The sequence below is a fragment of the Anthonomus grandis genome, chromosome 11 (genome assembly GCF_022605725.1).
Source record: "Anthonomus grandis grandis chromosome 11, icAntGran1.3, whole genome shotgun sequence".
Taxonomy (NCBI): Eukaryota; Metazoa; Arthropoda; class Insecta; order Coleoptera; family Curculionidae; genus Anthonomus; species Anthonomus grandis.
Window position 1 is genome coordinate 2071753 of NC_065556.1, and position 11519 is coordinate 2083271.

The following is an 11519-nucleotide window of genomic DNA, read 5'->3' on the forward strand; positions in this document are numbered from 1 at the left end:
CTTTTAGGTGAAAACTTAGGTGAGTCAATTGACAAATAAGTTATAGAATTAGACTAGCCACAAACAAAAGCGACTTTCGCATCACCTTTTAACCACTCCACACGTGGCGTTTCTTAGTCCTTTTATTTCCTTTATAGCACTGTCCCAGATACTTTCCTCGCTAGCATTTATTGAGTTCATAAGATTCTTAATTAATTTTTAACGAGATAAGTTTACGGTCCTACATCTTACAGTAACAAAAAAAAGTAGCGGGGGAGAAAGGACTATTATTATTATTATTATTATTATTATTATTATTATTATTATTAGACTTACGAACTTTTGAAAAATGTTGCATGTATTCAGTATAACAGATTTCTGTATAGTAACAATCGTCCAGGAGGAAAGACCCAATGCGTTAAGGTTTTTGGACAGTGTTAAAGGGACAATTCCAGTGGATCAAATAACTAGAGGGAGTATATATACATTATCTTGCCTTCATTGCTGTTTTATCTCGTGAGCTAGATCTGCGTATTTAGCAAGTTTAGTGTGTGTCGTTTCTAGGAAATTATTGGTATATGGCACTGCTATTATACAGTTTAAGATCATTAGCAAAAACAAAATGCTTTGAATGAACAATTACATCACTTAAATCTCTTATGAACAAGTTAAAAAAGACCGGCAATATGCGAACCTTGAGGCACGCCTGAAAATACTTCAATTCCATTAGAAATATAATTATTTATCCTGACTAACTGTGTGCGACCAGTCAAAAAATGATGACAAAGTTCGAGCAAAGTCTTGTCAAGGCCCATAGGTGCAAACTTCCCAACCAAATGTTTATGACCAACCCTATCAAAGGCCTTCGAGAAATCTGTATACACACTATCGACCAGTACAGACGTCTCGAAAGCACCAATTAAATCATATTTGTCAACAGGTTAGTCACCGTAGATCTACCCTGAGGAAAACCATGCTGATGATCACTTAGCAATTGCCTACAGTGCCATGAAAATCGTACAGAAAATAACCTGTCAAACAGCTTAGAAACCACAGACTGAATACACACCCATCTATAGTTACAAATATCAGTTCTATCGCCATTTTTATGAATTGCTGTTAAAAAGCTTATCTTCCAATAATCAGAAAATTTGTTTGATGTCAAGCAAAGATTAAAAAGATAATGCAGAGGCTTACTCAGAAGGCACACACAGTTTTTTTCACAGAAAAACAGATGAAATATCAACAAGGCCTAAAGAATTTTTGTTAGGAAGGCATAATATTTCATCAAATATGTGCAACAAAGAAAAAGAGATGCTAATTTTAGAATTAAATCCAGACTGTAATTAATTTTTCCTGAGATCAGCCAATAGTTTGACGTACATCTGTTGACCTGTTCTTGCATGAGCTCATTAATATGTCTTCCGTGCAAAGGCTTCTGTTTCCAGTTCTATATTTTGTCATTTATTGTTTGATTCTTTATTACATTTTCTTCCTTCTTCAGTTTAAGTGAGCTAGACTCGTCTATTTGACCAATAGCTGCATGGAGAGATGAATTCACAGACTTTCTAAAAAAATAATTTTTGAAATTATTAATTTGTTGATCCAATTTCTTTTCTAGATTGATAAATCCTCTTCCTCTCTCGCATCGTGGTATCGCGGCTCTTTCAACTGCACTTCTGGGATGATGGTATTTGTACTTTTTGAGCTCTCATTTTCCTTTGTAAGTTCGCAATATCCGTTCTACTCCATGTAATTACACCAAATGAGTAGCTCAGCACTGAACAGCGTATGTGTTATTTGCCTTATATATTTTTTGCTATTAAGTCCAGTACTTAGCACCCGTCTCAATATTTTTTAAAATATGTTACAAGTCAAATGGTCGATTCTTTGTGCTTGTTTAACCTCTAAGTACTTATAAGTCTGCCCTACTTGTATTCACTGGATCCAGTTTCCATTCTCTTTCTAAAAAATACCTTGATTAACCTTACTTATAAATAATTAGAATCCGATACTTATCCATCCCAAAATGTATGCTAATGTCTGTCAAAAATTCATCGAAGATTTTGAGCATTTTGTGTAGTAGATATTTTGTGGCTGCCAGTAGTTTTAGGTCATCCATATAAAGCAGATGGTTTATTTTAATGATATCGGCATTGTTGTTTTTGATAGAATATCCATAGTTATTCGAGTTTGATCTTCGTAATAGGTTCGTTATTACTATTATCATTAATATTATTATTTTTTGAGATATAGGACTAATCACAGAACATACGAACAAAATAGATTAGACATAACAATTGTTAATAGAGTAACCAAATATGCTACGCTCGTAAGGAAAGTCAAAAACGTCAGAAAGTTCATTGGAAACGCAGATATTGTCAACTAGTTTAAGAAAATATTCGTTATTTTAGCCTAGTGAATTACTTGTTAATAAAGGTAAAAAACAGAGTCCAATAACAAGGAAAGGACTTCATCAGAGCTTCGTCCTTCTAATATCTGAGATATCTGCGATAAGAGAATGATTCTCCTTCCTCAGGGCACAGTACGATTATCGTAATATTAATTTTTACTTAATGATGTTAATTTTTTTCATATGGTAATTATACCATAATTTAATTAATTAGAGTATGTCTTAAAAATGATGTCTAAATTTATCTAAAATTAAGCCATGAGTTTCTTACAAAAATGGTCAGATCCGTCGCGTCAATTGCATAAATAGGGCTACTTAACAATAGATTTTAATCATCAACTTTATTTTTTTAAGCAAAAGTACCTTTTTTATTTAATTTTTAATTTTTGCGTGTAATTCAAGGTACGAGGTCTGGCTATTAAATAACGAGACTGCGTGTCTAGAGGGCGCCCTAGATGAGTGGGGAAAAAAACGAGTAGTGCGTTAGGTATCTAGATATCTTGTCTATGCACGTACCAACACACGTTTTCGTCACTATTATAGTATTCGTGCAGTAACAGTTTGAAACGAACGTGTTTTTTTCTCGTGACGAAAAACAAGAGCAACGCATCAATCTTAAATTTCTCGTTAAATTGAAAAAAACTCCGACTGAGTGCTATAAATTGTTGCAAGAGGCCTATGGGGAAAATTCTCTCTCTCGTGCGCGTGTTTTTGAGTGGTGTAAGCGCTTTAGTTAGTGAGGGCCGAAAGAGCACTGAAGATGACCAGCGCTCAGGTCGCCCTGTCACTGTTTTAACTCCGGAAACAGTGACCAAAATCAACCAAATTTTGCGTGCAGATCGTCGAATGAGCACCCGGATGATTGCCGAGGCTGTAAACGCCGATAAAGAAACGGTTAGAAAAATTTTACATGGGGAATTACACATGACAAAAGTCTGTACGAAGTTGGTGCCAAAAAACCTAACTCCTGACCAAAAGCTCTTGCGTCAACAGGTCTGCTCAGATTTCCTTGAAAGGTTAGAAAAAGATCTCGGACTGACGAAAAACATTATTACTTGCGACGAAACGTGGATTTTTCAATACGATGTTGAAACCAAGCGACAATCGATGCATTGGTAGATGCCTGAATCGCCCAGAATAAAAAAAGCAAGGATGTCCAAATCAAAATTCAAGGCAATGTTGATCGTTTTTTTCGGCATTAACAGTATCGCGATGACTGAATGGGTTCCAGAGGGTCAGACTGTCAACCAGACTTAGTACTATTTGTCAGTTTTGGCAACACTGCGAGAACGAGTTGGTAAGAAACGCCCCGAGTTGTGGAAAAACAACTCATGGATTTTGGATTTTGCTTTGAAAGGGACCCGATTTGAGTCGATGGAAGCGGTAAAGCAAAAAACGGCAGAGCTCCTAAAGGTCCTTGCCACAGAAGACTTCGAGCACTGTTTCGATCAATGGAAAAAAACGTATGGAAAAATGTGTGGCGAGGGGAGGGGAGTATATTGAAGAGGAGCATTCGAATGTATAATAATTTTTATAATAAAACCCTTTTTTGTAACCAGTCTCGTTATTTAATAGCCAGACCTCGTATGTTCATGCATTATTTCCTATTTTGCCCAATCTTTTTTTCTATTTTTTCATGCCATATTGGAAACGAGGAGGCGGACTCGCTTTAGCCTAAATAGTTAAATGCATCGCAACTACATCAATGAAGAGTCTGCTGGATAAGTGGAGCCTTCGAAGAACATAGTGACGGGTCTCTTAATCAGACACATTTAAGACGTTCAAAATAGAGTTATTTATTGATTTTTCCAAGGCTATTGGCCTCAAGTAACCTTCGGTGAGGTACGACGAGTCCATTAGGTGACATATGTATATAACAGCTTCCTACTGTCTACTGCAGTACAAATCTACAAACAACAATATTATTTTTTCTTTATTGGGATGTAAGATGCTGGCCTATGCCAATGATATAAAGATTTTTTTCTGCGTATTACCACTAGCAGACTGCGCCGCCGTTTGGGGCTTTGTTATTGTAATTTGTCCATGGTGAATAATAAATGGCCTTCACCTAAATGTTGCAAAGTGTTTCCTTTTACTGCTGTATCAATGGTACTTCCACATATTGATCAGATGGTTGAAAGTGTATCTAGATTATTGGGTTCATATTGAGGAATTGTAAAATTTCTCAGATATCTACACTCAAGCTATTATATTATGCTTATATCAGAGCTAAGTTGGATTACGGTTACATTATATGGTCACCTATATATGACTAGATTTTTTAAATATTTAAACTTAAGGCAGAAAAGTTTTTAACATAAAGATTATGCTTACCAGATTTAATAAAGTTTTACTTTAACTTTACGTCGGGATTCTCCGACACAGTCCGTAACGTTTTTATACAAATTTTTACAGGGTAAAATTGATTCCCCTTGTTTGTTGCAATAAATATATTTCCCGTATATGCACCAGATCCTATCAATATACCTTTTTTCTCACTTGTGGGAGATCAGATGTACAAGTTCATTAAGGCAAATTGGAAAAAGTTAAGTTGTGATATTTGACTTTGATTGCAATAATTATCAGCAGCTTTATTGGTATATTTTTTATCTATATGAGTCTCAATGAATACTCTGTTAAAATATTTATTTAATGAGGTTCTTAATAAGATAATTCTTGAAAATCTAAAAAACCATGCTGAATAGTCAATGAAACATTGATGATATGTGGTAATAAATCAATACGACAGAACAGAAATATTCTAATTTAATAAAATTAATGCGGCAATCTGGATATGGATAAATACGGTTTCTCTTCAGAAAACTCTATTTTCATTCTGGTGAAACTGAGAAAAATATTAAATATTAGAGTCACTTAAATCATAAATACTGGCAACTAAATGCTGTTTTTTTAGTGTAGTTGGGTTAGCTACGTGGGAAAATAAAATATTTAGAAAAACCAGGCAGTAATATAAAAATACACTTAAAAATCATATGGTAACATAGGATTTTACATTCTTTTAACGTAAAAAAAGTAATTATTTAAATATCACAACATATATTAAATACAACTTGCTATATTACATATTGCATGCACGATAGTCATTTATGTAGCAATGATCCTTTTTTGATGAATGGGAAACTTCATTCGCCTACGGCTCATGCGACAGTTCCCATGAATATGAATAAAAAAGGGGATTTTACATTCATGTAACATATAAAATGTTTTCTAGTACCGAAGAAAACATCAAAAATATCAAATTACTTAATGCCCTTTACGGTAAAAAAACGTCATAACATTTGTTGACAAACTATAAATTAAATATCAAATAAACGTCAAATTACTTTAGAAAAAGTTTTTTCACGCACTAGTGCGTAAAAAGTGAAACTTTACACACCCTGGGAAGTGTGCACAGTGAGCACTTTACGCACGGTAGTAGAAAAACGTTTTTTAAAAGTATAATGTAGATAATAAAAAAAAAAAAAAAAGTAAAAGTAAAAGTCAGGAAGAAAACAAAAAGTTTAGAGAGATGGCTCAAGAAAAGTTAGCTGATTCCTATGAAATTAAGGAGCTTCACGGAATTAGTCCTAGGGTTCGTATAGTAGGTTTTAGGGAAAATTATAATAATGACGAATTTCTTAATTTAATTAAACAAATAAATAAAGATGTATTTTTTTCTGAATCCATATGTAATGTTTTTAAAATATGTACGACAAAAAAAAGTGACAAGGTATTTCAGGCTGTTGTTCAATTAGATAGAGCGACATATGATAGGATCATAAAGGTGGGCACTGTTTTTGTGGGATATGATGCGTGCTCTGTATTTGATGGTGTTGAAGTAAATCGCTGCTTTAACTGCAATGAATTTAACCATTCTTCAAAAAATTGCATTAAAACTCAAATTTGTCCCAGATGTAGTGAAAATCACTCAGTAAAAGAATGCAAATCTTCCACATTAAAATGTTCTAATTGTATTAATCATAATTCTCATAATCGTGGCAACACTGTCAAATCGGATCATGCTGCTTGGGATATATCGGTATGTTCGGTTTTCAAGAATGCGTGTGCAAAACTACGGGCAAATATTCTCGGCCAATAGCAATTAATTGATAATTTCATAGGTCAAGGTGCTGCTTCTGTACCTGCCCATCTAACGATTTTGAACTATGCTCCTGCATTGACCCCGCCCGTATTGATGGCGCCTACTGCGAGCAACCAAAATTATTATACTGCACCGAGTACCGGACTTAGTAAGCGCTTTTTGATCTATTATCAGAACGTACGTGGCTTGAGAACAAAGACTGCAGATTTATTAAATAGCACCTCTGCGTGTTGGTATGATCTAATGGCGCTTACTGAGACATGGCTCGATTCGTCAATATCTGATGGTGAGGTGGTTGCGGCTGTGTACAATGTCTTTCGAGCCGATAGAGATTTTCTAAATACGGGAAAATCACGAGGTGGGGGCTGTCTGATAGCCGTTAATAAAAAGTTTAATGCTTTTAAAATAGATGTAAATCAAAGTGTTGATCTTGAACCCGGTATAGATATTGTTGGTGTTAAGATTGTATTAGATTTCTCGTCAATTTTAGTTTTTGCTGTATATCTTCCTCCTCCAGTATCTCCTGAAACTTTGGAAAATCTGTTTGAGTGTCTAACATCCCTTGACTGCATTTTTGGTAATAATATTTGCATATTGGGTGATTTTAATCTACCTAATTACGTTAACTGTAACAATTCTCAAGATAAGCATATTTTAATACTGCAAAACTTTATAACTTTTCTTAATTGCAATCAAAGCAACTCTATACAAAATTCAAATAACAGAATTCTTGATTTGGTCATAAACAATAATGAAAATTGCATAGTGGATAAATCTTTGGATCCGTTGTTAACCGAAGATACTCACCATCCTGCTCTTGATATTTCGTTAAAATATTGCCACTCTATGAATTTTAAGCGTAAGACACTTTTTAACCTACAAAATGCATTTAACTTTAAAAAAGCTAATTTTCCTAATTTATATGATGCCTTTTCAAAAACTGATTGGTCATTTATGGAAGCTACGGTTTCTGTGGAGCATCAGTTTAAGGTCTTTTATGATTTAATATTAAAGGAATTGGACAGTTTTGTACCAAAATATCCTAATATACCTAGGAGAAATTTTCCACCTTGGTTCACAAATAGTATTATAAGGGATATAAAGCTTAAGAGTTTTCATTACAACAAATTTAAAAAATATGGAAGAACCGATGATATAAACACGTTTAAATTGTTACGCAATAAATCTAAAAGAGATATATCTAAATCTTACTATCAATACGTTTCAAATGTGGAAAGCAGTATCATAAATAATCCTAACAAATTTTGGAGTTTTATAAAGAATAAAAAAAATACAAGAGATATTCCTAAAGATATGTTTTACAAGGACACTCCTATAAAGGGCACCCTTGAAATAGTTAATTCCTTCGCTGACTACTTTAAACGATCTTTTTTAAATAATAATTTACACCCTAATTCTCATCATACCCCAAATAACTCTCTTAATATAAATATTTCTTGTTTTTCAGAACGCGAAGTACTCAATGCTTTAAACAAATTAAAACCTAAATTTACAACAGGACCGGATCTTATTCCTGCATTTATTATTAAGGACTGTAGGCATATACTTGTAAAGCCTTTACTTGTTTTGTTTAACAACTGTCTTTTATCGGGGTCTATTCCCGCATTATGGAAAGTTTCCAAGGTTTGTCCTGTATTTAAAAAAGGTAATAAGTCCGATATATGTAATTATAGACCTATATCCATAATTTGCAATTTTTGTAAAGTTTTTGAATTTTTAATTCACGATAGAGTTTTTCCATTAACCAAAAATATTATTATTCCCCAACAGCACGGATTTTTTAAAGGAAGGTCTACGAGCACAAACCTTTTGCTTATAACTCAGAATATTGCTGAGGCAGTTGATAATGGGGAACAGATGGATGTTATATACCTGGATTTTAGCAAGGCTTTCGATTAATTGAATCATAGTTTAATTGTTGATAAGCTTAGTAATTTTGGATTTTCAGCTGTCTCTCTTCAATTGTTTCGCTCATATCTATGTGGTAGAAGTCAGTACGTGGAGTTATACGGCGAAAGGTCAAGCTCCTATGATGTAGTTTCTGGTGTCCCGCAGGGATCTGTGCTTGGACCGCTACTGTTTAACTATTTTATTAACGATATTGGTGATAAATTGGATTGCGATTTTTTACTTTATGCAGACGATATCAAGTTATATAATAAAATAAGAAATCTCGCAGATTGTCATAGATTGCAGTATAATCTTGACTTGGTAAATGCTTGGTGTGTAGAAAATGGTCTAAAGTTGAATGTTTCTAAATGTAATGTTATGACATATACCAACAAATTAAAACCGTTATTATTTAACTACGCTTTAAATACGACTACATTAATACGCACAAATTCTTTTAAAGACTTGGGAGTGTACTTTGATACCAAACTGTCTTTCTCATACCATATTGACACAGTAGTCTCAGAAGCGTCAAAATCATATGGATTTATTTATAGAAGCACTAAGGATTTCAGAAATCCAGATGCCATAAAAACATTATATTTTGCATATGTACGATCGCGATTGGAATATGCTTCGGTGATATGGTCGCCGGCTTATAATGTACACATCAACAATCTAGAGCAAGTGCAAAGGCGCTTTTTAAAATACTTATGTTTTAAGTGTGATAATGTATACCCACCTCAGGGTTTTCCACATGATGATCTGCTCCAACGTTTTAATATTTGTTCCCTAGAAACTCGACGAACCTTTTCTGCTCTTATGACATTGCATAAATTACTTAATTATCTAATCGATAGTCCGCCATTAGTGTCAAAATTATATTTTTTTGCGCCTCGTCTCAATAATAGACATCATACCACGTTTTATCTCCCTACTCCTAGAACAAATCTACTTAAATTTTCACCAATTTATACCATGTGTAGTATTTACAATAATGATGCTCATTTTGACATTTTCAATATTACAAAGGAAGCCTTATGTCGCTCACTTGAACACTAAGCCACAAGTAACCTGAGTTTGTATTAAGCTATTTTTTGTAAATAATATAGCCATTTCCGTTAATAAAAATTGAGGTTTATAGTCAGCACATTAGGTTTTGATCGTTTTTGTTACTTATTTTCTATGCCTCTTATTACTTTTTATGTAATTTTTTAGTTAGTTTTAGTTAGCTTAGAAGATTTTTGTAACAAGTTATATATACATTTTTCTTAGTTAGCATAAGTTATATTTATGTATTTGAAGATCTTTCCTGCCTTGTAGATGGGTATTTATTTACCTGTAAGGCTTGTATTGTAAAATAAATAAATAAATAAATAAATAAATAATATAATGGAATAATATTTTATAGTTTTAACATCTAGTGAACATTAAATAAATATTAAAAAATATTTGGAATGCTTGGTATATCTCGATAATAAAAAAATTGTATTTCTCTTTTGGATTTTTTCAATAATGCATAACTTAAAAGGCTCTAAACTCCATTTTTATTATTTTTGTCTAGAAAATAAAGTATAAAAGTTATAACTTTTTTTTTTTTGTAATCTTCTTATCATATCAGTGTTAATATGGTAAGCTGTTCTTCTATGCTTTCAACAGTTACATATTAAAAATTTTACGTAATGTTGCAACCGATTTCGGAGATTGCTGCATCTTTAGGGCGTAATAAAATTTAAAAAATATATACATAAAACATATAAAAAAATATATTGCCAAGATACTAAACTTAGGTCCAAAATTGCCCCGCATTACTTTACTTTCAATAGTTTTCTAATAATCTTTACGCTTTAATTGACTATATTTGATCAAATAATTTGTGTTCTATTAGTCATAAATTTCTGCAATAAACCTATGTGATTCCTGTGGTATTTCTCTAATTTGATGATCATAATAACTCAAGCTATTTATAGGCCATCAGGAGTTATATTGATTTTGTATTAGTTTGGGTGAACTTGGTCAAACCAAAAGATAATGCTTAATATACTTACTTAATAGGGCACAACACAAGCCTGTACTACATTAAATTGATTTGAATCAGAGTAATTTTATTAAGAAGCAACTGCACATATTTCTTGTAGAAGCAGACCAGTAACGCATAACTTAAATAACTACGATACACCATTGATTACATGACCTGATTTTTATCCTATTTAGTAAGCGACGATTACGACTCATCGGTTATTACCTAAAATCGATCGTAAATTTGAACAATTTGGATAACTTGACATTGTTAAGACAGTCGCAAAGTCACCATAAATTTTTCCAAAAGCAGAAATATTAAAGTCAGTTCTCGAACTGTGCAGATAATAAAAAATGAGACAATTTATATCAGTTAAGGAAAAAAAGCTATAGATTTGGTTTACTCAAAGTTTGGTTCTAAGCAAAAACTAAAACTGTGTCATCAGCTTTTGATTGTATGATGCCCTAATTTTTGGATTTCTTTCCAAGGACGTACATTAAGAGATGCCTTAATTAATTAGTTTACAGTCATTGTTATTCTGATTTGTTGGTCTTTGAAATAATGATAGTTGCATCCTGATGGAATATGATCAATATTTACTTAAAGTTGTTTTTATTCTTTGAGTTAAATTCTGCATAATCGTTTAAGTTTTAGGTACTTCTAGGAATTAGCTTTTTATCAACATATATATTAGTCAGTAATTTTAAAAGTGTTACTGTTTAATCTGTTATCTTCTAACTAATTATCTCTTTCGCATTGTACAACACTTATATAAAGTGATCTTAATAGTTTTTAGTCTTTACCTGCCAGCACTACCTTTGGGAGGTCAAATCAAGATAAAAGCTAAATCAAAGGCTTTTGATAGGGGTAGTGATGTGCATTCTGCTGATAAGCTTAAATTTCGCTATCTTTTGTTTGTTGTGTTTTAACTAAACGCATCCACTTAATTCATATTAAATATATAATATCGACTATGTGTGTAGAGATGATATTTTTCTGAAGATAAGAGTTTTTGAGCATGCCTTAGCCATTATACATTGACCTATAATTTTATTACTATTCCCGCAACTTGTTCTTTCCAAAGACTTTAAACT

General features: G+C 32.7%; 1 protein-coding gene across 1 annotated transcript; it reads left to right on the forward strand.

Annotated features, from left to right (window-relative positions):
- The first annotated feature begins 5898 nt into the window (after nucleotides 1-5898).
- LOC126742402 (uncharacterized) lies at nucleotides 5899-8442 on the forward strand. The gene is made up of 2 exons (XM_050449055.1): nucleotides 5899-8160; nucleotides 8286-8442. The coding sequence occupies exons 1-2, from the start codon at nucleotides 6588-6590 to the stop codon at nucleotides 8297-8299; spliced, it is 1587 nt and encodes a 528-aa protein (XP_050305012.1). The 5' UTR covers nucleotides 5899-6587; the 3' UTR covers nucleotides 8300-8442.
- Nucleotides 8443-11519: the final 3077 nt, after the last annotated feature.

What these genes read in the sequence shown, in the direction of transcription:
- LOC126742402 (XM_050449055.1), top strand. Translation starts at nt 6,588, where the DNA reads ATGGCGCCTACTGCGAGCAACCAAAATTATTATACTGCACCGAGTACC.